Source organism: Corvus moneduloides, chromosome 9 (genome assembly GCF_009650955.1).
Source record: "Corvus moneduloides isolate bCorMon1 chromosome 9, bCorMon1.pri, whole genome shotgun sequence".
In the NCBI taxonomy this organism is placed as follows: domain Eukaryota; kingdom Metazoa; phylum Chordata; class Aves; order Passeriformes; family Corvidae; genus Corvus; species Corvus moneduloides.
In genome coordinates, this window is record NC_045484.1 from 32,778,972 (window position 1) to 32,806,926 (window position 27,955).

At 53.6% G+C, this 27,955-nt stretch overlaps 1 protein-coding gene across 1 annotated transcript in view; it reads left to right on the top strand.

Moving 5' to 3' along the window:
* Nucleotides 1–27,955, top strand: part of LOC116447733 (zinc finger protein 420-like) — a gene marked incomplete at its 5' end in the record, with an annotated part of 109,024 nt that overhangs the window by 14,897 nt on the left and 66,172 nt on the right. The window contains 3 exon segments of the mRNA XM_032117198.1: nt 11,483–12,021; nt 22,828–22,867; nt 24,756–24,839. Of these exon segments, the coding sequence (XP_031973089.1) occupies nt 11,483–12,021; nt 22,828–22,867; nt 24,756–24,839 (663 nt within the window).

Here is a 27,955-nt window from a genome sequence, read left to right on the forward strand (position 1 = left end):
GCTGAGCCCAGCACCAGCCCCAACGTGTGGGAGAACAAGAGAAACAAGGGACATGTGATCCGGTGAGTGATTGGGATCTCCAGTCGCTGGAGACACTGGGGAGCACCGGGGGGTGGTGATCAGCTGCAGACAAGGCTGAGCCTTGGGGAACGGCTCAGGTGTGACAATTCTCACGTCCAGACAACCCTATATCCCTTTCCCTGCAGATCCCTAACTGGTTCAATTTCCAGCAATAGAGCAGTGTCCAGAGGGGAATATGCCCTGGCCTGACCATAATCCTGTCCCACCTGCAGCCACTGGGCCCTCCAGAGCACCTCGGTCAATTCCGTGGCCCTGGGCCCAGGCCAGTGCTGGCCCTGAGCAGGATGTGCACATCCCGAGGAACATGGGCATGTGGGACTTGTCCCCAGGTAGCCACTTGGAGCTAACTGGGCAAACAGAGGTGTCCTGTGAGGAGGAGGGATGCTGGATCCTTGCCAGCATCTCTGTTAAGCCCTGTTTACCCAGGGCCTGACAGACATCTTGTGCTTCCTGGGACTGCCTGATGCAGGGTGGTCTATGCATGGCAGACCTGAAAGCAGATGGATCCCCAGTGGGGACAACCCCCACTCCCACACAATCCATCCTCCTGCAGCCCCCACAGCCAGATCCCCCATCTCCTGCTGCCCCTTCCCTCCCAGAGCTTTCCCTGTGGGACAGCCCAGAGCTGAGCCCATCCCAAACTCTCTTGGGTCCCAGCACAGTTGCCCCTATTCCCACTCAGGCACTTTGAGAAAACAGGGCTGGGCACTGACCCCTCTTCCAGGACCCCGGAATCAGGGAAAACAGGAATGTGGGAGGACTTTGAGTCAAGGGTAGGCAGGTGATTGGGATCTGCAGTCACTGGAGACACTGGGGAGCACTGGGCAATGTTGATCACCCCAAGACAAGGCTGAGGCTTGAGAAATGGCTCAGGTGTGCTTCTTCCACAGCCAGACCACTCCATTCCCTTTCCTCGCAGGCCCCAAAACAGTTCCACCTCCAGCCCCAGAGCAGAGTTCAGAGGGGAAAATGTCCTGCCCTGACCCTCCCCCTGTCCCACCCACAGCCACCGTGCCCACACAGAGCACCTGGCTCCAGCTCTGCACAGCTGCTCCACATGCAGGGTGCCAGGGACCCCATCCCCAGTAAGGCTCAAACTCCAGCACTGTGCCTGGATGCAATTTGCTGCAGCTCCCCAAAGGCCCTTGTCCACACAGAGAGTCTCTGCAGTTCCCTGGCCCTGGGCCCAGGCCAGCGCTGGACCTTGAGTCGGATGTGCCCATCCAAAGGGGACGTGGAGAAAGAGGGGCTTGTCCCCAGGCAGCCACTCGGAGCTAATTGGGCAAAGAGAAGTGTCCTGGGAGGAGGAGGGATGATGGTCCCCTGCCAGCATCTCTGATAAGTCCTGTTTGCCCAGGGCCCAAGGCTCCAGGAAGACATTCCGACTCCTTGGGCTTCCAAGAAGTTAAAATCCTCTGAGAAGTGATTCCTGAGAGCTGTTCATGGCTGTGATTCCTGTTGGACGTTCCAGGGTATTAGTGAAGGGTTCTGCTTCTCTCTTTCCCAGGGACACTGTGGATCCATCCGAGATGTGTTGTGGGCCAGCTGGGAAAGCATTTCAGGCACCTGCCTTGACTCTTTGCTCTGGAACTTCCCAAGGAGCCGCAGGGCCCATGGGAGAAGATTTTCCTTGGGAGTGTTGCTGCTTTGTGCCCCATGGAGGAGAGAGCAGAGTGTCCCCATGGGGGATACTTGACCTCATGGACAAGTGCTGTGATGTCTTTGGTGTGCTGACATTGGTTTGGACATAAATTGAGGAAGTGTCCACAGGGTCCTAATTAGGGAACGTTGGCCCAGGAGAGCTCCAGGCTGCCTTGGAGATCGGTACCAATTAGGGGGATGGCATTGGACAGCTGCTGACCACGTGACAACGGCCGTGGGAGAATGAGCTGGACACACACAGAGGCTCCCAGTGCCGGCAGATTGGCCCCCAGCTGCAGGGACGCCATGGGAATGTCCCTGCCTCCCTCGGGGCTGTGTCTCAGCCGTGCAGGAACCATCCCTGCTCTTGTGCCCACATTTCAGGAAGGATGATTTTCCCCTCTCCTAGCGACTGCGTCTTCTGTAAAAACAATTGACAAGAGAGTCCTCAGCACAGGAAAGACTCGGGCCTCGTGGAGCACTTCCAGAGGAGGCCACCAAGATGCTCGGGGGACTGGAGCAGCTCTGTGACAGAGACAGGCTGGGACAGTTGGACATGTTCAGCCTGGAGCAGAAAAGGCCGTGGGGACACCCCAGTGTGACCTTTCAGACTTCAAAGCACCTCCTCGGAAACATGTGGAGAAATGTTTCCGTGGGGCCTGTGTCAAGGGGACAAGGGGAGATTGTTTTCAACTAAGAGAGAGTGGGTTCAGAGCAGAGATAAGGAAAATTCTTGATGCTGAGAGTGGTGAAACACTGGCACAGATTTCCCAGCGAGCTGGTGGATGCCCCGTGCCTGGAAACATTCCAGACCACATTGGACGGGGCTCTGAGCATTCTGATGGAGTGAAAGATGTCTCTGCTCCCATCCAGAAGGAGGCCCTGCCCTGTGGTGTCGGGTACTGGAGTGCTTGGTGTCTCTTGTAGGATGCAATTCCCCCAGGGAGCAGAGGGAACACACAGCACCACTGGGAGCAGGAGCATCCTGCCATGGAGACGGGAATATTCTGGATGCAGAGGCTCAGGCTGCCCTGTTTGGCTTCTGTGTAGATGGAGACAAGTGTCAGAAGAGACTGAGAACCAGGAGCCCCCCCCCGTGTCTCTGAGTCCCCTTGATTCCCTGAGGCCCCACAGTGTCACAGGTTCTCCTTTGGGCCACGAGGTCGCATGGTGTCACAGGATCCCTCTGGTGCCGTGAGCCCTTGTGGTGTCACAATGGTCCTTGGTTCCACGAGGCCCCACATTGTTACAGAGTCCCCTTTCTGCTGTGAGGTCCCACATTGTCTCAGGGTTGCCTTGGCTCCATGAGGCCCCACATTGTCACAGGTTCCCCCTTTCTGCCATCAGGTCTCACATTGTAACAGGGTCCCTTTGGTTCCTTGAGGCCCTGCAGTGTCACAATGGATCTTTGGTTCCATGAGGCCCCACAGTGTCACAAGGATCCCTGGGAACCACGAGGCCCTCAGGGATCACAATGGATCCTTGGTTCCAGGAGGCCCCACAGTGCCCCAGGGCCTGTGGATTCCACAAGATCCTGGAGTGGCACAGGGTTCCTTTGCTTCCACGTGTCCCCTCGGTGTCACAATGTCCCCACGGTTCCAGGAGGCCCCGCAGTGTCACAGACGAGCAGCACTGGAGTGGGAGCAGCACCAGGGGAGGGTTTGCAGCTGCGCTGGAACAGCAGCAGCAGCAGCAGCAGCCACGGAGCAACAGTGGAACAGCGGTGGAATGCAAGTCCCGTGAGCAGCAGCTGAGGGAGCTGGGGTTGTTTATCCTGGAGAAGAGGAGGCTGAGGGGGGACCTTCTCACTCTCTACAACTCCCTGACAGGAGGGGGCAGCCAGGTGGGGCTCGGTCTCTTCTCCCAGGGAACACAGACAGGACAAGAGGACACAGCCTTGAGCTGCAGCAGAGGAGGTTTAGGCTGGAGATTAGAAGGAGTTTCTTCACTGCAAGGGTGATTGGGCATTGGAATGGGCTGCCCAGGGAGGTGGTGGAGTTCGCCAGTCCCTGGAGTTATTTAAGGAAAGACTGGATGTGGCACTCACTGCCATGGTCTGGTGACAAGGTGGTGTTGGGTCATAGGTTGGACTGGATGATCTCACAGGTCTTTTCCAACCTGGTTAATTCTGGGATTCTGTGATTCAGTGCAGCAGTGGTGGAACCTTGGTGGAAAAAGAGTGGGAAATGGCCCCGCAGCTGTGGAGCAGTGCCTGAGATGCCCAAGCTGCGGGACACAGAGCGGGTCTGAGCGCTGTGTCCTGTGGGAGCCAGCCCCCACACACCAGAACCATGCCCGTCAGGCTGACCCAGAGCAGGGGGCAGCGGCAGGAATTGCTGCTGGGCTGCGGAAGGCGCAGATCCAGCGCGTTTGATGGTGACTCAGGGGGTTGGATCCTGGTTGTTGGCGGCCACCTTTGGTGGTAGCGGGACACTTTCAGTTGATCTGAAGTCGTGAACTCAGGAGAAAGTCAGCACAAAGGGAATCAAGCGTCCTTTTCTGCTGCAGGGAAATGCGTCTTGGTAGAGGTTTAATGATTTCTGATGTAGGAAGCAAACGGAGTCAATTTTTGGCCTGTGGTTTTGTTGTAATCCAGGGACAGTTTCCAAAATGATGCAATTTGTGGTGAAAAACCAGGAACGTGCCTCAGCATCGGGATGTTGCACACTGAGTACAGAGCTGTTTGTGGTGGTTATGGTCAAGAAAACAATTGGAATTCTTGTCCCTATTTCACTCTTTCTCCCTCTCTCTCTGCGAATGAGTCTCCAACACTCCCTGCAGCTCTGCTTTCCATGATCTGCTCCTCTGGAGTTGGGCTTGGCCAGCTGAGCAGCGGGAAGCAGGAGGATAATGGACCATTCCAACTGCAGACTTCCTTTTTGGAGCCTCTGGATTTCCAGCATTTAGAAATGGTCATGTTTTAAACTGTCTGACCAAATCCCACTTCTGCCCTGGCAGAAAAACCCTCCTGTGGCCCTGTTTGGGAACGGACCCTCGGAAACACCTCACTGCAGATGAGTTTTGGTTGGTTTTGCTAAGGGATGACAAGAAGATCAGCACAAGGAGGAAGGCTGAGGGAGAGGGAAGGACCAATTCCTTCCTTTTGTCTTCCCATTGCAAAGTCTCCTGCACAGGTTGTGCTGCAGCCAGAGACTTGCCGGGCCAAGGGCTGAGGGAAACGATTCAGCTGAGGCACTTGAGGCATCTTGTCCCCGGTTTGTAGCCTTGGATCTGGGAGGGGGACTCAGCTGCTCCCCCTGCACCCCACAACCCCCCTGAAATGGGGGATTCCTCCCGCCTCTGCCAGGTGCTTCTTATCCATCCCTAGCCTGGGTGCTCCTGGTCTGAGCTCCCATGGTCATTCCTGGTGGTGGGGAGCAGGAGGGAGGAGTTCAGAGCAAACCTGGGAGGTGCCAGCAGGCTCAGAGATGTGTGGAGGTGACAGTGAGACAGTGATGGGGTGTGCAGATGGTCACGGGGACAGGACAACACTTCTGGGATCAACTTCTTGGAGATTTGGGGGAATTTGCTTTGGAAAGCACACACGGATACAGTTACATGGACATGGAGTGTAAATTTGCTGAAGGGGTTTATTGAGCATTTGAGGAAAAAGGCCCAGGGCTCACAGGGGATCAGGCAATTCCTCCAGGGATGATCATCATCTCCTCATGCCACTGGAGGGGGACAGGACATGGTTTTCACCACCTGGTCCAATCGCGCAGCAGAGGGTCCCCGGATGGGGTCCCCGGGCCGGCGCCCCGCCTCGGCCGGCGCCAAGCAGCCAGCTTAGAACTGGTGTGGACCAGGGGAATCTGACTGTTTAATTAAAACAAAGCATCGCGAAGGCCCGAGGCGGGTGTTGACGCCATGTGATTTCTGCCCAGTGCTCTGAATGCCAAAGTGAAGAAATTCAATGAAGCGCGGGTAAGCGGCCAGCGTAACTACCATCTTCTGAGGAGATACCTGTTACGAAGTGGGCACTGCTGCAAAGGTCACTCCTCTTCATGGTACCACTGTATGCCCTTTGAAGTGTAACGAAGCCGACTTCTGCCCCAGCATGATATCATTGGAATCTCCAGTCAACAATCTCCTGCTAAACTGTTAAACAAATTTTATGTAAGGACCGTGCAGCTTTTTACCCGAATTCTGGCCCAGGGATTTGTGCCTGGCAAGATCCGGTAATTTATTGAGGGGTCTACTGCCGATCTTATTCCTCCTCTCTGAAAATTTTGGACACTTTAACTATCCGGATCCCTAAAATGTGTCCATCGATAAACCTGTACCAGGCATTGACCGGCACCCAAACTTCCCGTTTTGATTGGCTGCACCTGGCATCTAAAACTTTTAATCTAGATTCCTTGTGTAAAAACAGGGCCTACCTGTGTTCTCTAAATTTACCATCTGGCCTCCCTAACTTAGCAGAAAATGCATTTGAACTGCTGACACTGGAGTTTTACACATCGGGTGTGTTTGACACTAAGGAGTGTGTTTGTTTTCCTACGGTTTGGGAGGGTTTTCCCAGGCTATGGGAGGTGTAAGAACATCTTAAACCTCAACCAAGTGTGGGAGAAGACAGCTGTCTCCCGAGACTTTTTTACTAAACAACAGGGGGAAAAAGCAGCAAGGAGAGGGAAGGAATATTGGAAACATTGCCTCCTGAGCTGGAGAACAACCTGCCAGCAACATCCCCACCCACATCTCTAAGTTTCCTCTTGCGTGACTTTTGAATAGGTTCCCACAGAGGGAGGAAACTGGTAATTGCCCTTGTTCCCCAGACCAACTTATCAATGTTTCTGTTCCTCATTCTAAGCACAGCTAAGCAAACATACAAATGACAGATCAGCAATTATTCCATAAGCAATTCCTAACATCTTGAAAACTGTTTCAGGTCCAGCTCTCTTAACCATTTTAATTAACTCTAGCTGGGCCCAAATTCCTTCCTCTTCTAACTAATTGCAACACAGCTAGCCTATAACTAAACTCTTTATGTTTCTTTTAAATCTATGTTTCGCCCACAAAAGGTGTTGGTCTAAGGAGGAAGAGCATCTGCTGATAAGGTTGAAGGCTCAGTTTTGGGGAAACAAAACCATCAGTAAACTCATTGCCAAACACATTCTGTCCAAGATAGGGAAGCAGATGAGTGATAAGAGGAGATTGCTGCCCAGGGAACCAGCTGTGGGCATGGGAACAGAACCTGGCATGAGTCATTGGCCAGATAATGAGGAGGAACAGCTGGGAACATCAACCAGCAGAGGGAGGGGCAGCTGCGGGCCCATTATCAGAGAACTTTCAGTCAAAGTCTTTCAGCTGGGAAACTCAACTCCTTCCCATGGGCATTCAAGCAGGTACTTAATGGCCAGCAGATGACATCACTGGTCAATGAGTCAGCCCAGGGCTGCTTCAGATGCATCAATATGATAAGCCAGATAAGAACATCAGCCCGAGATAAGAACAAAGCAGGGACCCAGGAAGAAAACTCCTGAAGACCTTGCCAGAAGTGGCTGACTAAGAGAGCAATCAGGAGAGGTGCACTTCCAGCACCTATTCCATCTAGATTGGGGGAAATCAGCCAAGATTACTCTGCATGACACTGAATGCCTGTCCTGCAAAATTCTACCCAGTGAAATTTGTGTGGCATTTAAAGACAGATGGGAAACACCTGGAAAGTTTAAGAGCCTTGGGAACTTGCAAATTCAATGGGAAAGCTGACAATAGCGCTTCCAGGGACTTAATTACAGCCAAAGAAACTGAGAAGAACGTGCAGGAGATGAGCAAAAGCTGAGCTCCTGGTCCAGACGGGATTACCCTAAAGGACCTCGAGAAGACAGACCCTGAGTTTGCCCAGACCATGGAGATATTCAACCTTTGGTTAACATCAGGTAAAATCTCGGACATGGTGAGGGGATGCAGGACTGTATTAACACCAAAGTCAACCAAACCAGAACGTTTCCAAGACATTAATAACTGGAGACCCATCATGATTGGCTCCATCCTGCTAAGACTGTTCTCCAGAATACTAACAGCAAGGTTGACTAAAGCATGGCCCCTCAACCCAAGGCAAAGAGGCTTTATAAGAATGGCAGGATGCTCTGAAAATGTGAAACTCCTGCAAACAGTAATTCAATCTACCAAAAAATATCACAAACCGCTGGGGGTTGTATTTGTGGACATTACTAAGGCTTTTGACACAGTCAGCCACCAGCACATTCTACATGGTCTGCAGTAAAGGGAAGTGGAGCCTCATGTCATCAGCTTGGTGAGCAATATGTATGAGAACATCCGTACATATATCACCACAAAGAAAACACAGACAGACCACATCCAGATCCAGGTGTGAGTCAAACAGGGCAACCCAATGTTGCCTTTTGCAAGCTGGAAGAGAGTGGCAAAGGGTACAACCACTGGGGAATGAACAGCATCACAGCGATGGCATTTGCAGACGATGTGGTCTTATTGAGCGATTCCTGGGAAAACATGAAGCAGAACATCAAGATATTAGAGACCTTCTGCAATCTCCCCGGTCTCAAAACACAAGGGGAACAGTGCCACGGCTTTTCCATCAAGCAAACAAAGGACTCTTCTAGCATCAACAACTGCACTGCTTGGACCATCACTGGCACAGCCCGAACATGACTGGCCCCGGTGACTCTGAAAAAGATCTGGGCCTGCAGATTGACCCTTGGATTGGTGTAGCAAAATCCATCCTATCTACAAAACTCACATTCTGGTTACAGTGAATTGGTAAAGTCCCTCTTCAAACTCTAGGAATCAAAAAATGGATAGCCCAAAAATATATACCATCCCTCAAGTGACCTACCTGGCTGACCATTCAGAGCTGAAATCAGGGTTCCTCAAGGCCCTTGACCTAAAAGTTTGATCAACCCTCAAGGAATGGCTGCACTTACCTGCAGGTACCTGTGCTGCCATCTTGTACTTGAGCATGAAGGATGACGGGTTGGGTATTGTGATGTATGGATGCGAGAGACACAAGGTAGGTGTAAGTGAATCGGGTTTATTGTAAAGTTAGAGAGCGTTCATACTTTGGAGTGTGAGAAACTGTTTTAGCTGCTCGCTCAAAAACCGGTTACAGTCCCCTAATAAATCTGTTGTCTTGACAGTTTGTCATTCTTTTCTCAAGGCTTGCAGCCTGACAAACAGGATGCCTTTCCTGTTTTCAGATCCTGTGTAATCAGCTTTCTTCCACACTTCTCAGCATTCTTGCTCACGCGATGCAGCAGCGGCAGCTTCCTCGGTAACTCCATGCAGCAGCCTCTCCAGCTGGCAGTGGCAGCTGGGGCAAGAGGGCACAGGGGACAGCTCTCCTTTTGCAGCCTCACGGGACAGCAATCGGTCTCAGCACCAACCCTGGCAGCGGGCAGCAAACAGCAAAGGCAGGCAGGTCCCATCAGGCAGCACTGGACCTCAGCGTCACTCACCGGCAGCTGGCAGAAGTGGTGAAGGCAGCAGATCTGATTGAGCAGCAGTTGGTGTTGGCAGCCAGGAGAAGCAGTAAAACAAGAGGGCAGACGCCAAGAGCAAGGCACAGTGCAGCCCCATCTTGGTAAGGACAGGCACCCACTGCGAGCACCACAGGTGACCGCTGTGCCTCCGATTGCTGAGCAAAGGGGGCAGAGCCCAGACCCCACACATCAGCAAAGTCTCGGTTTGCCCCCAACCTCTCATGCTATCTCTGCGATTGCTGAGAACCAACCCCCCAGCCAGAGAGCTCACTCCCCAGCCACCACTTCCAAACTCTGGTTTCTCTGGCTGAGCCATCACCATGGTATGTGAAGAGGCGTGGCCATTTCTTTGGTTTCCTAATTGCCCCTGATTGTCTCCTGGGCAACCCCCTGCCCTCACATCCTCTTCCTTTCAGATGGGACAAAATTCCTGAAAAGAAAAACAAACCCACAACAACCAGCAGTCACATCCAGCCTGAGGGGACTTCTCTGCTAATTGGTCATTATCAACCAGCAGAATGGGCAGCTGCAAGGACTTAGACAATCAAGGACTCCCAAAATATCCTGTGACTCAGAGAATGACATCATTCCATTGTGAACCTCCCTGACCTGGGGGAGGTACTGAGCATTTCCACCTGAACCTGAGCATATAAAACCTGGCTTGGGGGAACTAGGAAACCACTGCTGCTCAAGGGATCCAGAGGAGGAGCAGAACTTCCACAGGACCAGCACTTTTGACAAGACTGTGACCACCACGTGGTAGGATCTCCACCATCACTCTGACCAGCACGGTGCCAGGTTGTACTCAGTCTTTGTGGCTTAAAACCCGTTTTCTCTTGATTGCTGTGTTTATTGTAATCTCTTTAATGAATTGTAAGCCCGACCGGAACTCTCTCTTGAGGTGGTTGAGGCGGGTTCATTTCTCCTGCCAGTTTCCCTTAAAAGCAGCACAGTGTTTTTTGGGAGGGGCTGTTTGGAGCTTGCAGGACTCCAAAGCTGAGGCAAAAAGATCCTCTGGGGGATGCTGGGGTGTCCCCAGGAAAGGTTTTTCTGGCAGTCCTGGTAGCTGCTGCCAGCAGAGCCCCCAAGGTGGGCGGGGGGATGCTGGGTCCCTACCCCGCAGTGAGAGTTGGCCTTCCTGGGTCAGGCACTGCTGCTTTCAGCCCAGAGCCAGGGGGTTGTGGGACCCCCCAGAAGAGCCAGAGCAGGGGCACCTTGGGACCCGCAGAGTGAGGAGAGCAGAGAGGAACAATATCGGGACTGGGGGAACCCCAGCAACCTGGAGGAGAGGGAATCTGGAGAGAGTGAACCCTGTGATTGCCTGCACCCTGAAGTGGGGACCTCAGAGAGGGGGGACCTCAAGGATTGCCAGGACCCTCAAGTGGGAAAGGGGGGATGCCTTGGAGCCCTGGCTCCCTGAAGCAGAGAATAAGGGGAAACCCCAGGACTCCCAAAGCCCCCCAGCATTCCTAAGTGAGGGGATGCCAGAGAAGAGGGACACAAAGGATCTCCAAGTTTGGAGACCAAAGTGGAGGGAGCCTTGGAATTCCAGGGATCCCAGGCAGCCTGGGGTGGGTGGGGACTAAGCAGATGGGGGAAACCCAATACATTCAGGACCCCCAGCAGCAGGGACAGGAGGGAGCCCCCAGAAGCTCAAAGTAGAGGGACCAGAGAGGGGGAACTCGCAGGAGGCTTCTTTTGAACTGAATCTTGGTGTTTTGGAGGTTTTAATGGACACCAGAGGCCCGGTGACTTCTAGAGATGGACTTGGGCAGGAGGAACGCCCAACCCAATGCGCTCACACCTTGTTTTTCCCCATTGCAGGAGTTCCCATTCCCAAACCTTGGCCAGATGGAGGAGAAAGCTGTGAGGAAGAGGAAGATGCCCCAGGACAGCCAGACAGGTGAGGCGGAAGTCACTGCCCCTTTCCCCCTCTCTTCTGCTCCATCTCTCAGCCCAGCATCACCCCTGGCTGCAGGACAACCCTGCTGCCGACGCCATCCTGCCAAGGATGAACTGGGGGATCTCCTTCCCCTTCCCTCTGACATGGAAGCAAATCCCATCCTCTCTTTGTTCTTCCTCCCCCAGACAACGAGCTGAGGATGGAGACCAGGAAGGGCAAATTCCCCCGACAGAGTCTTGTGGAAGAGGTCGTTTTGAGTGGCTCCACGTCACAGGAATCCAACGGGAAGGAAAAGCCCCAAAGATCCCATACAAAGAGGGGCTCCAAACCCAGGCCAGGGTGCTCCAAGGAGGAAAGACCCACTGTGTGCCGGGATGGCAGCTGGAGCTCCAGCCAGAGCTCAGACCTGGTGGTCCATGAGCAGCTTCATGATAGGGAGAAGCCCTATGAATGTGGTGAATGTGGGAAGAGCTTCCGCTGGAGGTCCCACCTGATCCGCCACGAGAGGATCCATACCGGGGAACGGCCCTACAAGTGCTTGGAATGTGGGAAGGACTTCAATGTCAGCTCCAGCCTGATCCGCCACCAGATGACCCACACAGGGGAACGGCCCTACAAGTGTGGGGAATGTGGGAAGAGGTTCAGCAGGAGCTTGGCCCTGATTCACCACCAGAGGATCCACACCGGGGAGAAGCCCTACGAGTGTCCCGAGTGTGGCAAGAGGTGTCGGGACAGCTCCAAACTCCTCCTGCATCAGCGGATTCACACAGACGAGAGGCCCTTCCGCTGCCCCGACTGTGGGAAGGGCTTCTGCCGCAACTCTAGCCTCGTCCCCCATCAGCGCATCCACACTGGGGAGAGGCCCTACAAGTGTCCTGAGTGTGGGAAGAGCTTCACTCGGAGTTCTTACTTGACTAATCACCGGCAGAGCCACCGGTAAGGGAAGCCCTGGGACCGCCCCAACTGCAGGAAAAGCTTTGTCTGCTGCCCCATCATCATCCTCCATCAGAGGACCCACTTTGCAAAGAGACCTGGTGACCCACATTCCTGGTGATCCACATTGGGAAGACACCTGGATGGTGATCTCCTTATTCTGGTTTTCCACAGGCACCTGGGTGAACACAGCAGCAGGGTTGGTGGTGTTGCTGTTTTCCCTGTAAGTAACTTCTTTGTCTTATCCCTTCTGTTATCAGTATTGTTGCTGTTCCTGTTTGTTCCTTATCTCATTGCTGTTCCCAGTAAATTGTTCTTATCCCAGCCCAGGATCTTTGTCTTTTGTGCTTTCCATGGGAGGCAGTAGGGGAGTGAGAGGCGCCGCGGTTTTAGTAGGAGCATGAAATGGGGGAATATCATTCCTAAACCACGGCACAAGCAGTCAAAGGGGTTCCATGGTGACATCCCAGGCTTTTCCTGGGATGATAAAAAGCCGTGGGGTCAGAGGCAGTCAAAGCCATTGCATGGTGACATCCCAGGGGACTTCATGTTGCTGGGGCATTGATCTGTCACAGGTACTCACAAGGGCTCCACGGTGACATTCCAAGTGTCTCCAGGCTGCTAAAGAGCCACGAGGTCACTGGCAGTGACAGAGGCTCCACGGTGATATCCCAGGGGTCTCTAGGCTCCTAAAGATGCATTAGTCACACACAGCCACAGGGACTCCACGGTGACATCACAGTTGTCTTCAGCCTGCTCTGAAGCTGAGAGCTCACAGACAAGCGCAGGGGCTCCACAGTGACATCTCAGGGGTCTCTGGGCTGCTAAAGACCCGGTCACAGGGGTTTCATGTGAAATGCAAAGGGTGTCTTCTTCCAAAGGGCCATGAGCTCACACATACTCACAGGGGCTCCATGGTGACAACAGACGTGTCTGTATGCTGACAAGGAGCCGGGATGTCACAGTCAGTGGCAGGAGTCCAGTGGTGAAATCCCCGTGCTCCTAAAGAACCGTGAGGTGACGGACACTCCCAGGGGTTCCATGGTGACATCCGGGAGTCCCCAGGCTGCCCTAGAGCCGGGATGTCACAGACACTCACAACGTGCCTGTCATGGGCAGAGTGGGAGCTTCAGGCGATGTTTATTAGAGAAGCTGCCATTGGGTCATGAGGTGCAGCAGGGACCCCCAAACACTCCCCATAGATCCCCAAATCCCTCCAGGACCCCCGGGCTTTCTAAACTCCTTCAGTGAGGGGAGCCTGGGAACGGCTGGATCCAATCCCAGCCCCAGATTTTGGCAAGGGTTTATGTTTATTTGGCAAGGATTGGACAGGTGGAATTGAAGCTTTATGCAAATTGTCCCACAGGATGAGTAACAGCAAACCAGATCTATTTATATAAATACAGATCTAATTGATTACCCTCATGATTAGAGAAAAAGATCTCAATCAGAATTATTTACTACACAGTATAGGAGCTATAACAACTATTACAATCTAGTGCTCTAGGACGCAATTTTGAAGCACTTGTATTAAAGCAAAACCAGTCCTTAAGCAGAGATTGATGTCACTCACCCAGATCAATGACCGTGGACAAATCTCTGTGACTCGGCCTTGAGCAGTGACCTTGAGGAGTGTCCCCACTCCAGGGAGGGATCTCCACCACCCCCAAGAAGGGAAATGTCAGAAGACGTTGCCGTTAAAATTTGGGACGGGGCTTTTCTAGTCTGACGTGCTGCCCTGTCAGTCAGATGTGCCCAGGCTGTGCCAACTCCAGAGCTCTGGAGAAGCTCTCAGTGGCGTCACTTGGTTGGTTGTTCCTTTCTCCAGGGATTTTACCAGCTCTGCCACAGCTGCAGCTCCCTCTCAGGATGTTGAACTTTGAAATGGAGGAGTCAGGTTGGGTTCTGCATTCTTCACCCCAAAAGCAGCGGGACCTCCCTTCTGCATTCCCCACTGGGGGCTTTGCCAACAGGGCCTTGTTGGAGCTGTTTGAGCCCATTCCGGGCAGAGCCTCCTGCTCCAGCAGGAACTGCCTTTCCTGTGCCATGACCAGGGCAGACCCTGCTGCAGGAGAAGCCCCAGGCCAGCCCAACACATTGAAGGCCTCAGTGCAGAGTGCCGGAGTGGGAGCTGTGCCAGGGAGAGCCTGAGCCACCAAAGGCACCTTGGCAGCAGCAGCTCCTTGCAGGGCATGGCCAGAAGCCTCCCTGGCCAAGCCGGCCCAGTGGCCAGCACGGCAGAGCTGCTGCTTCAGGGGGTGATTCTGGCTGGGCTCTGCTCCACCCCACAGAGTGTGAGCTGGGCACTGAGTCTGGCACAGCCCTTGTGCCTGAGCCCTGCACAACCTCAAGGTCACCTGCGGCAGCCTGGCTCTGTCAGGCCCTGGAGCAGGGCAGAGGGAAAGGCCAGAGCAGGGGCTGGCTTTGGCTGCTCAATGTGGGCTCCAGTAGAGATGAGGAGTTGAGCGAGTTGAATATGAGGTCACTGCTGTGACATGGGCCTGACTGACAAATGATTGGTCTCAGGAATATCTTGGGGACAAGGTGTTCATCACAAAACCACCCATCCCTGCAGAGACAAGACCAGGACAGAGGAAAGGGGAGAGCCACGCCCAGGGGACAGGGCTGGAATGGTGATGGCTGTGAGGTCACTGCCACTGCAGCAGCCTGGCTGGCCCCCAGCAGACATTCTGGCCAGAAGCTTTGTGAGGTCACGCAGCACATCAGAGAACCCCCACAACAGGAATTCCATCCTTGGGGAGTGGAGGGGTTGGCACAAACCTCCTGACCTTGAAGAATTTTGGGATGGAACATCGTTCTCTGGCTTGCACAGCTGCAGTTCTGTGCCTCTCTCACTGTCAAATATTCCCTCCTTCGATCAAATCTAAATTCCCCCTCATTCAGTTTAAAGCTATTGCCCCTTGTTCTGTCACTGCAAGGTTTGGGAAAAAATAACACTCCATTTTTCTTGGACCTCGATCACTATGTTTCCATTTTCAAAGACCTTCGAGAGAACCCAAAAATCTCCCAAGATGGGCTTTGGAGGCCTCATCACAAAACCAGCAGGTGGAGGCTGAGGGCCCTGGGCTCAGTTCTGTGGAGACTGAGGACAGAAGAGAAGTAGCCTGGGAGGGCTTGAAGGGAGGTTTCAAAGATGGAGGAGCTTTTCTTCATTGTATAAAACAGCCTGACAAAGAAATAATGGCACCAAGGGCAGCTGGGCAGCTCCAGACTGGACACCAGGAGAAAGGTCTTTCCCTCCCAGGGAAGTGCTGTGCTGCAACACGTCCCCCAGAAGGAGTCTGGAGCAGCCCAAGGCTTTGTGTGCCCAGGCAGAGGCAGGCAGGACACAGAGCTGCCAGCAAAGGAAGGGGCCGGCAAGGTGGGGCAGCCGGGGGGATGAGGACAGCCTGCAGGGACAGAGGCGCAGGGCAGGGACAGCGTGGGACAGCCTGGGCTGCAGAGGGCAGAGGGATGGGCAGCAGCTGCAAGGCCCTGACAGAGCCAACTTGTGCAGCACTTGGGCCACGGCTGCTGGCCCTGGCCCTGAGGCCAGCAGGAGACAAGTGACCCTTGCAGCCCTGGGGCCTCAGCGCCTCCTTGTCCCTGCTCAGCGGCCTGGCAGGGGCCGCCCCATGGTGCTGCCCTTGGCACTGCACATCCCCACATCCCAGTGCCCCGGGAAGAGCCCTGCGCACTGAGGGAGGGACAGGATCTGCCTTGCCAGGGGCTGGGGCTCAGGCCTTGGCCCTTTGGAGTCATGGAACACATCCAGGTTTCCTCAGCCTCACAGATACCTTTCCTTTGCTTGTCCCCACCTGCCACCACTGCCTCCAGTGTTCTGCTCTAACTGGAACCTGGGGACACTTTCTCATCCTCAGTCTTCCTCAGTGGGACCCATGAAAACTTCAGGAAACTCTGGAGATTGATATTGACTTTGAATTCTCGAGAGATTGCTTCAGCTCCCTCTCAGGGACTGATGTTCAGGGCCTCAGCACCAAGCCCCAGGAGGGTCATCAGAGTCCTTGTGCTGTGTCTGTGCTGCTGAGCTGGGCCGGGCTCCTGGCACAGAGGCGGCTCCTGACAAGCGGCAGCGCTGCAGAGAGACAGCTGTGGCCAGGAGCAGCTCCTGGGCCCAGCCCAGCAGGGCTGGGGCACTGCCTGCAGCCAGCCCGGGCACAGCACACAGGCACACAGGGCTTAAACTCAGCCAAGGCTGCAAAGGTGCTGAGAAGTTGCTGGAGCAGAATCATTGCCAGCTCTTGACTCAGGAAGCCTCTGGCTGCAGGACAAGGCCGCTGCAGCTCCTGGAGGGATCTCCTGAAGCTGGAACATCCCAGTGTCTACAGATTCTGTGAGTACAGCTCAGAACATCTCGAGTGCAGGGGGAGTGAAATGCTCATGAAGCTCTGACAATGCTGAGGGTTTCTGATCTGTCCCAGAATATTGCCAAGGCAAGGATTTTGATAAAAATGAGGACATTTCCTGAGACTTTGTTTTCAGTTTCCTACTAGTGGAGAATGGCAGGGAGGGGATATCAATAAAAGGTATGATGAATTCTGACAAGTCCCTGAGACATCTGAAGTCTTACTTTTAGTGATCAGTCTTAGTGTGACCTGTCCTTTTTCCAAGCTGCAAACAGAAACTGCCCCCAGCCAGTGCCCTGCAAAGAGGCAGGTTCCTGCAGGGTCAAGGAGAGTGCACAGAGATTTGGGGTCTGTGAGTGGTGGCAGGGACAGATAAGGCCCAGGCAAACAAGTCCAGGAGGAAAATCTCCAGGAAGCAGAGATAAGATCAGGGAATGACAGAAAATGAAACCCAGAAATGTTGTGTCAGGAGAGTTGAGAGGTCTCCTGTCTTGGGGTGACATCCATAGGATCCCCTCCAATGCAGCCCTCTCCCTGTGAAAAGCCCAAATGCCTCCTCTCCCAGGGATGGCTGCAGGGTGTGAAGGTGGGGGTGCAGCCAGGGGTGCTCAGCGCTGTCCTGCAGAGCCGTCCTGCATCCCTGTCTTTGCCAGGACAGGGGATCTGCCAGCTGCCAGGGGCAACTCTCAGCCTGCAGGGCAGGGAGCCAAAGGCAGCTGGATCCCAATGTGAGAACAGCGCCCACTCCACCACAATCCATCCTCCTGCAGCCCCCACAGCCAGATCCCCCATTCAGCTGCCCCTTCCCTCCCAGAGCTTTCCCTGTGGGACAGCCCAGAGCTGAGCCCAGCACCAGCCCCAACGTGTGGGAGAACAAGAGAAACAAGGGACATGTGATCCGGTGAGTGATTGGGATCTCCAGTCGCTGGAGACACTGGGGAGCACTGGGGGGTGGTGATCAGCTGCAGACAAGGCTGAGCCTTGGGGAACGGCTCAGGTGTGACAATTCTCACGTCCAGACAACCCTATATCCCTTTCCCTGCAGATCCCTAACTGGTTCAATTTCCAGCAATAGAGCAGTGTCCAGAGGGGAATATGCCCTGGCCTGACCATAATCCTGTCCCACCTGCAGCCACTGGGCCCTCCCAGAGCACCTCGGTCAATTCCGTGGCCCTGGGCCCAGGCCAGTGCTGGCCCTGAGCAGGATGTGCACATCCCGAGGAACATGGGCATGTGGGACTTGTCCCCAGGTAGCCACTTGGAGCTAACTGGGCAAACAGAGGTGTCCTGTGAGGAGGAGGGATGCTGGATCCTTGCCAGCATCTCTGTTAAGCCCTGTTTACCCAGGGCCTGACAGACATCTTGTGCTTCCTGGGACTGCCTGATGCAGGGTGGTCTATGCATGGCAGACCTGAAAGCAGATGGATCCCCAGTGGGGACAACCCCCACTCCACCACAATCCATCCTCCTGCAGCCCCCACAGCCAGATCCCCCATCTCCTGCTGCCCCTTCCCTCCCAGAGCTTTCCCTGTGGGACAGCCCAGAGCTGAGCCCATCCCAAACTCTCTTGGGTCCCAGCACAGTTGCCCCTATTCCCACTCAGGCACTTTGAGAAAACAGGGCTGGGCACTGACCCCTCTTCCAGGACCCCGGAATCAGGGAAAACAGGAATGTGGGAGGACTTTGAGTCAAGGGTAGGCAGGTGATTGGGATCTGCAGGTACTGGAGACACTGGGGAGCACTGGGCAATGTTGATCACCCCAAGACAAGGCTGAGGCTTGAGAAATGGCTCAGGTGTGCTTCTTCCAACAGCCAGACCACTCCATTCCCTTTCCTCGCAGGCCCCAAAACAGTTCCACCTGCAGCCCCAGAGCAGAGTTCAGAGGGGAAAATGTCCTGCCCTGACCCTCCCCCTGTCCCACCCACAGCCACCGTGCCCACACAGAGCACCTGGCTCCAGCTCTGCACAGCTGCTCCACATGCAGGGTGCCAGGGACCCCATCCCCAGTAAGGCTCAAACTCCAGCACTGTGCCTGGATGCAATTTGCTGCAGCTCCCCAAAGGCCCTTGTCCACACAGAGAGTCTCTGCAGTTCCCTGGCCCTGGGCCCAGGCCAGCGCTGGACTTGAGTCGGATGTGCCCATCCAAAGGGACGTGGAGAAAGAGGGGCTTGTCCCCAGGCAGCCACTCGGAGCTAATTGGGCAAAGAGAAGTGTCCTGGGAGGAGGAGGGATGATGGTCCCCTGCCAGCATCTCTGATAAGTCCTGTTTGCCCAGGGCCCAAGGCTCCAGGAAGACATTCCGACTCCTTGGGCTTCCAAGAAGTTAAAATCCACTGAGAAGTGATTCCTGAGAGCTGTTCATGGCTGTGATTCCTGTTGGACGTTCCAGGGTATTAGTGAAGGGTTCTGCTTCTCTCTTTCCCAGGGACACTGTGGATCCATCCGAGATGTGTTGTGGGCCAGCTGGGAAAGCATTTCAGGCACCTGCCTTGACTCTTTGCTCTGGAACTTCCCAAGGAGCCGCAGGGCCCATGGGAGAAGATTTTCCTTGGGAGTGTTGCTGCTTTGTGCCCCATGGAGGAGAGAGCAGAGTGTCCCCACGGGGGATACTTGACCTCATGGACAAGTGCTGTGATGTCTTTGGTGTGCTGACATTGGTTTGGACATAAATTGAGGAAGTGTCCACAGGGTCCTAATTAGGGAACGTTGGCCCAGGAGAGCTCCAGGCTGCCTTGGAGATCGGTACCAATTAGGGGGATGGCATTGGACAGCTGCTGACCACGTGCCAACGGCCGTGGGAGAATGAGCTGGACACACACAGAGGCTCCCAGTGCCGGCAGATTGGCCCCCAGCTGCAGGGACGCCATGGGAATGTCCCTGCCTCCCTCGGGGCTGTGTCTCAGCCGTGCAGGAACCATCCCTGCTCTTGTGCCCACATTTCAGGAAGGATGATTTTCCCCTCTCCTAGCGACTGCGTCTTCTGTAAAAACAATTGACAAGAGAGTCCTCAGCACAGGAAAGACTCGGGCCTCGTGGAGCACTTCCAGAGGAGGCCACCAAGATGCTCGGGGGACTGGAGCAGCTCTGTGACAGAGACAGGCTGGGACAGTTGGACATGTTCAGCCTGGAGCAGAAAAGGCCGTGGGGACACCCCAGTGTGACCTTTCAGACTTCAAAGCACCTCCTCGGAAACATGTGGAGAAATGTTTCCGTGGGGCCTGTGTCAAGGGGACAAGGGGAGATTGTTTTCAACTAAGAGAGAGTGGGTTCAGAGCAGAGAAAAGGGAAAATTCTTGATGCTGAGAGTGGTGAAACACTGGCACAGATTTCCCAGCGAGCTGGTGGATGCCCCGTCCCTGGAAACATTCCAGACCACATTGGACGGGGCTCTGAGCATTCTGATGGAGTGAAAGATGTCTCTGCTGCCACCCAGAAGGAGGCCCTGCCCTGTGGTGTCGGGTACTGGAGTGCTCGCTGTGTCTCTTGTAGGATGCAATTCCCCCAGGGAGCAGAGGGAACACACAGCACCACTGGGAGCAGGAGCATCCTGCCATGGAGACGGGAATATTCTGGATGCAGAGGCTCAGGCTGCCCTGTTTGGCTTCTGTGTAGATGGAGACAAGTGTCAGAAGAGACTGAGAACCAGGAGCCCCCCCCGTGTCTCTGAGTCCCCTTGATTCCCTGAGGCCCCACAGTGTCACAGGTTCTCCTTTGGGCCACGAGGTCGCATGGTGTCACAGGATCCCTCTGGTGCCGTGAGCCCTTGTGGTGTCACAATGGTCCTTGGTTCCACGAGGCCCCACATTGTTACAGAGTCCCCTTTCTGCTGTGAGGTCCCACATTGTCTCAGGGTTGCCTTGGCTCCATGAGGCCCCACATTGTCACAGGTTCCCCCTTTCTGCCATCAGGTCTCACATTGTAACAGGGTCCCTTTGGTTCCTTGAGGCCCTGCAGTGTCACAATGGATCTTTGGTTCCATGAGGCCCCACAGTGTCACAAGGATCCCTGGGAACCACGAGGCCCTCAGGGATCACAATGGATCCTTGGTTCCAGGAGGCCCCACAGTGCCCCAGGGCCTGTGGATTCCACAAGATCCTGGAGTGGCACAGGGTTCCTTTGCTTCCACGTGTCCCCGCGGTGTCACAATGTCCCCACGGTTCCAGGAGGCCCCGCAGTGTCACAGACGAGCAGCACTGGAGTGGGAGCAGCACCAGGGGAGGGTTTGCAGCTGCGCTGGAACAGCAGCGGCAGCAGCAGCAGCCACGGAGCAACAGTGGAACAGCGGTGGAATGCAAGTCCCGTGAGCAGCAGCTGAGGGAGCTGGGGTTGTTTATCCTGGAGAAGAGGAGGCTGAGGGGGGACCTTCTCACTCTCTACAACTCCCTGACAGGAGGGGGCAGCCAGGTGGGGCTCGGTCTCTTCTCCCAGGGAACACAGACAGGACAAGAGGACACAGCCTTGAGCTGCAGCAGAGGAGGTTTAGGCTGGAGATTAGAAGGAGTTTCTTCACAGCAAGGGTGATTGGGCATTGGAATGGGCTGCCCAGGGAGGTGGTGGAGTTCGCCATCCCTGGAGGTATTTAAGGAAAGACTGGATGTGGCACTCACTGCCATGGTCTGGTGACAAGGTGGTGTTGGGTCATAGGTTGGACTGGATGATCTCACAGGTCTTTTCCAACCTGGTTAATTCTGGGATTCTGTGATTCAGTGCAGCAGTGGTGGAACCTTGGTGGAAAAAGAGTGGGAAATGGCCCCGCAGCTGTGGAGCAGTGCCTGAGATGCCCAAGCTGCGGGACACAGAGCGGGTCTGAGCGCTGTGTCCTGTGGGAGCCGGCCCCACACACCAGAACCATGCCCGTCAGGCTGACCCAGAGCAGGGGGCAGCGGCAGGAATTGCTGCTGGGCTGCGGAAGGCGCAGATCCAGCGCGTTTGATGGTGACTCAGGGGTTGGATCCTGGTTGTTGGCGGCCACCTTTGGTGGTAGCGGGACACTTTCAGTTGATCTGAAGTCGTGAACTCAGGAGAAAGTCAGCACAAAGGGAATCAAGCGGCCTTTTCTGCTGCAGGGAAATGCATCTTGGTAGAGGTTTAATGATTTCTGATGTAGGAAGCAAACGGAGTCAATTTTTGGCCTGTGGTTTTGTTGTAATCCAGGGACAGTTTCCAAAATGATGCAATTTGTGGTGAAAAACCAGGAACGTGCCTCAGCATTGGGATGTTGCACACTGAGTACAGAGCTGTTTGTGGTGGTTATGATCAAGAAAACAATTGGAATTCTTGTCCCTATTTCACTCTTTCTCCCTCTCTCTCTGGGAATGAGTCTCCAACACTCCCTGCAGCTCTGCTTTCCATGATCTGCTCCTCTGGAGTTGGGCTTGGCCAGCTGAGCAGCGGGAAGCAGGAGGATAATGGACCATTCCAACTGCAGACTTCCTTTTTGGAGCCTCTGGATTTCCAGCATTTAGAAATGGTCATGTTTTAAACTGTCTGACCAAATCCCACTTCTGCCCTGGCAGAAAACCCTCCTGTGGCCCTGTTTGGGAACGGACCCTCGGAAACACCTCACTGCAGATGAGTTTTGGTTGGTTTTGCTAAGGGATGACAAGAAGATCAGCACAAGGAGGAAGGCTGAGGGAGAGGGAAGGACCAATTCCTTCCTTTTGTCTTCCCATTGCAAAGTCTCCTGCAGAAGTTGTGCTGCAGCCAGAGACTTGCCGGGCCAAGGGCTGAGGGAAACGATTCAGCTGAGGCACTTGAGGCATCTTGTCCCCGGTTTGTAGCCTTGGATCTGGGAGGGGACTCAGCTGCTCCCCCTGCACCCCACAACCCCCCTGAAATGGGGGATTCCTCCCGCCTCTGCCAGGTGCTTCTTATCCATCCCTAGCCTGGGTGCTCCTGGTCTGAGCTCCCATGGTCATTCCTGGTGGTGGGGAGCAGGAGGGAGGAGTTCAGAGCAAACCTGGGAGGTGCCAGCAGGCTCAGAGATGTGTGGATGTGACAGTGAGACAGTGATGGGGTGTGCAGATGGTCACGGGGACAGGACAACACTTCTGGGATCAACTTCTTGGAGATTTGGGGGAATTTGCTTTGGAAAGCACACACGGATACAGTTACATGGACATGGAGTGTAAATTTGCTGAAGGGGTTTATTGAGCATTTGAGGAAAAAGGCCCAGGGCTCACAGGGGATCAGGCAATTCCTCCAGGGATGATCATCATCTCCTCATGCCACTGGAGAGGGACAGGACATGGTTTTCACCACCTGGTCCAATTGCGCAGCAGAGGGTCCCCGGATGGGGTCCCCGGGCCGGCGCCCCGCCTCGGCCGGCGCCAAGCAGCCAGCTTAGAACTGGTGTGGACCAGGGGAATCTGACTGTTTAATTAAAACAAAGCATCGCGAAGGCCCGAGGCGGGTGTTGACGCCATGTGATTTCTGCCCAGTGCTCTGAATGCCAAAGTGAAGAAATTCAATGAAGCGCGGGTAAGCGGCCAGCGTAACTACCATCTTCTGAGGAGATACCTGTTACGAAGTGGGCACTGCTGCAAAGGTCACTCCTCTTCATGGTACCACTGTATGCCCTTTGAAGTGTAACGAAGCCGACTTCTGCCCCAGCATGATATCATTGGAATCTCCAGTCAACAATCTCCTGCTAAACTGTAAAAACAAATTTTATGTAAGGACCGTGCAGCTTTTTACCCGAATTCTGGCCCAGGGATTTGTGCCTGGCAAGATCCGGTAATTTATTGAGGGGTCTACTGCCGATCTTATTCCTCCTCTCTGAAAATTTTGGACACTTTAACTATCCGGATCCCTAAAATGTGTCCATCGATAAACCTGTACCAGGCATTGACCGGCACCCAAACTTCCCGTTTTGATTGGCTGCACCTGGCATCTAAAACTTTTAATCTAGATTCCTTGTGTAAAAACAGGGCCTACCTGTGTTCTCTAAATTTACCATCTGGCCTCCCTAACTTAGCAGAAAATGCATTTGAACTGCTGACACTGGAGTTTTACACATCGGGTGTGTTTGACACTAAGGAGTGTGTTTGTTTTCCTACGGTTTGGGAGGGTTTTCCCAGGCTATGGGAGGTGTAAGAACATCTTAAACCTCAACCAAGTGTGGGAGAAGACAGCTGTCTCCCGAGACTTTTTTACTAAACAACAGGGGGAAAAAGCAGCAAGGAGAGGGAAGGAATATTGGAAACATTGCCTCCTGAGCTGGAGAACAACCTGCCAGCAACATCCCCACCCACATCTCTAAGTTTCCTCTTGCGTGACTTTTGAATAGGTTCCCACAGAGGGAGGAAACTGGTAATTGCCCTTGTTCCCCAGACCAACTTATCAATGTTTCTGTTCCTCATTCTAAGCACAGCTAAGCAAACATACAAATGACAGATCAGCAATTATTCCATAAGCAATTCCTAACATCTTGAAAACTGTTTCAGGTCCAGCTCTCTTAACCATTTTAATTAACTCTAGCTGGGCCCAAATTCCTTCCTCTTCTAACTAATTGCAACACAGCTAGCCTATAACTAAACTCTTTATGTTTCTTTTAAATCTATGTTTCGCCCACAAAAGGTGTTGGTCTAAGGAGGAAGAGCATCTGCTGATAAGGTTGAAGGCTCAGTTTTGGGGAAACAAAACCATCAGTAAACTCATTGCCAAACACATTCTGTCCAAGATAGGGAAGCAGATGAGTGATAAGAGGAGATTGCTGCCCAGGGAACCAGCTGTGGGCATGGGAACAGAACCTGGCATGAGTCATTGGCCAGATAATGAGGAGGAACAGCTGGGAACATCAACCAGCAGAGGGAGGGGCAGCTGCGGGCCCATTATCAGAGAACTTTCAGTCAAAGTCTTTCAGCTGGGAAACTCAACTCCTTCCCATGGGCATTCAAGCAGGTACTTAATGGCCAGCAGATGACATCACTGGTCAATGAGTCAGCCCAGGGCTGCTTCAGATGCATCAATATGATAAGCCAGATAAGAACATCAGCCCGAGATAAGAACAAAGCAGGGACCCAGGAAGAAAACTCCTGAAGACCTTGCCAGAAGTGGCTGACTAAGAGAGCAATCAGGAGAGGTGCACTTCCAGCACCTATTCCATCTAGATTGGGGGAAATCAGCCAAGATTACTCTGCATGACATTGAATGCCTGTCCTGCAAAATTCTACCCAGTGAATTTGTGTGGCATTTAAAGACAGATGGGAAACACCTGGAAAGTTTAAGAGCCTTGGGAACTTGCAAATTCAATGGGAAAGCTGACAATAGCGCTTCCAGGGACTTAATTACAGCCAAAGAAACTGAGAAGAACGTGCAGGAGATGAGCAAAAGCTGAGCTCCTGGTCCAGACGGGATTACCCTAAAGGACCTCGAGAAGACAGACCCTGAGTTTGCCCAGACCATGGAGATATTCAACCTTTGGTTAACATCAGGTAAAATCTCGGACATGGTGAGGGGATGCAGGACTGTATTAACACCAAAGTCAACCAAACCAGAACGTTTCCAAGACATTAATAACTGGAGACCCATCATGATTGGCTCCATCCTGCTAAGACTGTTCTCCAGAATATTAACAGCAAGGTTGACTAAAGCATGGCCCCTCAACCCAAGGCAAAGAGGCTTTATAAGAATGGCAGGATGCTCTGAAAATGTGAAACTCCTGCAAACAGTAATTCAATCTACCAAAAAATATCACAAACCGCTGGGGGTTGTATTTGTGGACATTACTAAGGCTTTTGACACAGTCAGCCACCAGCACATTCTACATGGTCTGCAGTAAAGGGAAGTGGAGCCTCATGTCATCAGCTTGGTGAGCAATATGTATGAGAACATCCGTACATATATCACCACAAAGAAAACACAGACAGACCACATCCAGATCCAGGTGTGAGTCAAACAGGGCAACCCAATGTTGCCTTTTGCAAGCTGGAAGAGAGTGGCAAAGGGTACAACCACTGGGGAATGAACAGCATCACAGCGATGGCATTTGCAGACGATGTGGTCTTATTGAGCGATTCCTGGGAAAACATGAAGCAGAACATCAAGATATTAGAGACCTTCTGCAATCTCCCCGGTCTCAAAACACAAGGGGAACAGTGCCACGGCTTTTCCATCAAGCAAACAAAGGACTCTTCTAGCATCAACAACTGCACTGCTTGGACCATCACCGGCACAGCCCGAACATGACTGGCCCCGGTGACTCTGAAAAAGATCTGGGCCTGCAGATTGACCCTTGGATTGGTGTAGCAAAATGCATCCTATCTACAAAACTCACATTCTGGTTACAGTGAATTGGTAAAGTCCCTCTTCAAACTCTAGGAATCAAAAAATGGATAGCCCAAAAATATATACCATCCCTCAAGTGACCTACCTGGCTGACCATTCAGAGCTGAAATCAGGGTTCCTCAAGGCCCTTGACCTAAAAGTTTGATCAACCCTCAAGGAATGGCTGCACTTACCTGCAGGTACCTGTGCTGCCATCTTGTACTTGAGCATGAAGGATGACGGGTTGGGTATTGTGATGTATGGATGCGAGAGACACAAGGTAGGTGTAAGTGAATCGGGTTTATTGTAAAGTTAGAGAGCGTTCATACTTTGGAGTGTGAGAAACTGTTTTAGCTGCTCGCTCAAAAACCGGTTACAGTCCCCTAATAAATCTGTTGTCTTGACAGTTTGTCATTCTTTTCTCAAGGCTTGCAGCCTGACAAACAGGATGCCTTTCCTGTTTTCAGATCCTGTGTAATCAGCTTTCTTCCACACTTCTCAGCATTCTTGCTCACGCGATGCAGCAGCGGCAGCTTCCTCGGTAACTCCATGCAGCAGCCTCTCCAGCTGGCAGTGGCAGCTGGGGCAAGAGGGCACAGGGGACAGCTCTCCTTTTGCAGCCTCACGGGACAGCAATGTGTCTCAGCACCAACCCTGGCAGCGGGCAGCAAACAGCAAAGGCAGGCAGGTCCCATCAGGCAGCACTGGACCTCAGCGTCACTCACCGGCAGCTGGCAGAAGTGGTGAAGGCAGCAGATCTGATTGAGCAGCAGTTGGTGTTGGCAGCCAGGAGAAGCAGTAAAACAAGAGGGCAGACGCCAAGAGCAAGGCACAGCGCAGCCCCATCTTGGTAAGGACAGGCACCCACTGCGAGCACCACAGGTGACCGCTGTGCCTCCGATTGCTGAGCAAAGGGGGCAGAGCCCAGACCCCACACATCAGCAAAGTCTCGGTTTGCCCCCAACCTCTCATGCTATCTCTGCGATTGCTGAGAACCAACCCCCCAGCCAGAGAGCTCACTCCCCAGCCACCACTTCCAAACTCTGGTTTCTCTGGCTGAGCCATCACCATGGTATGTGAGGAGGCGTGGCCATTTCTTTGGTTTCCTAATTGCCCCTGATTGTCTCCTGGGCAACCCCCTGCCCTCACTGCCTCTTCCTTTCAGATGGGACAAAATTCCTGAAAAGAAAAACAAACCCACAACAACCAGCAGTCACACCCAGCCTGAGGGGACTTCTCTGCTAATTGGTCATTATCAACCAGCAGAATGGGCAGCTGCAAGGACTTAGACAATCAAGGACTCCCAAAATATCCTGTGACTCAGAGAATGACATCATTCCATTGTGAACCTCCCTGACCTGGGGGAGGTACTGAGCATTTCCACCTGAACCTGAGCATATAAAACCTGGCTTGGGGGAACTAGGAAACCACTGCTGCTCAAGGGATCCAGAGGAGGAGCAGAACTTCCACAGGACCAGCACTTTTGACAAGACTGTGACCACCACGTGGTAGGATCTCCACCATCACTCTGACCAGCACGGTGCCAGGTTGTACTCAGTCTTTGTGGCTTAAAACCCGTTTTCTCTTGATTGCTGTGTTTATTGTAATCTCTTTAATGAATTGTAAGCCCGACCGGAACTCTCTCTTGAGGTGGTTGAGCCGGGTTCATTTCTCCTGCCAGTTTCCCTTAAAAGCAGCACAGTGTTTTTTGGGAGGGGCTGTTTGGAGCTTGCAGGACTCCAAAGCTGAGGCAAAAAGATCCTCTGGGGGATGCTGGGGTGTCCCCAGGAAGGGTTTTTCTGGCAGTCCTGGTAGCTGCTGCCAGCAGAGCCCCCAAGGTGGGCGGGGGGATGCTGGGTCCCTACCCCGCAGTGAGAGTTGGCCTTCCTGGGTCAGGCACTGCTGCTTTCAGCCCAGAGCCAGGGGGTTGTGGGACCCCCCAGAAGAGCCAGAGCAGGGGCACCTTGGGACCCGCAGAGTGAGGAGAGCAGAGAGGAACAATATCGGGACTGGGGGAACCCCAGCAACCTGGAGGAGAGGGAATCTGGAGAGGGTGAACCCTGTGATTGCCTGCACCCTGAAGTGGGGACCTCAGAGAGGGGGGACCTCAAGGATTGCCAGGACCCTCAAGTGGGAAAGGGGGGATGCCTTGGAGCCCTGGCTCCCTGAAGCAGAGAATAAGGGGAAACCCCAGGACTCCCAAAGCCCCCCAGCATTCCTAAGTGAGGGGAAGCCATAGAAGAGGGACACAAAGGATCTCCAAGTTTGGAGACCAAAGTGGAGGGAGCCTTGGAATTCCAG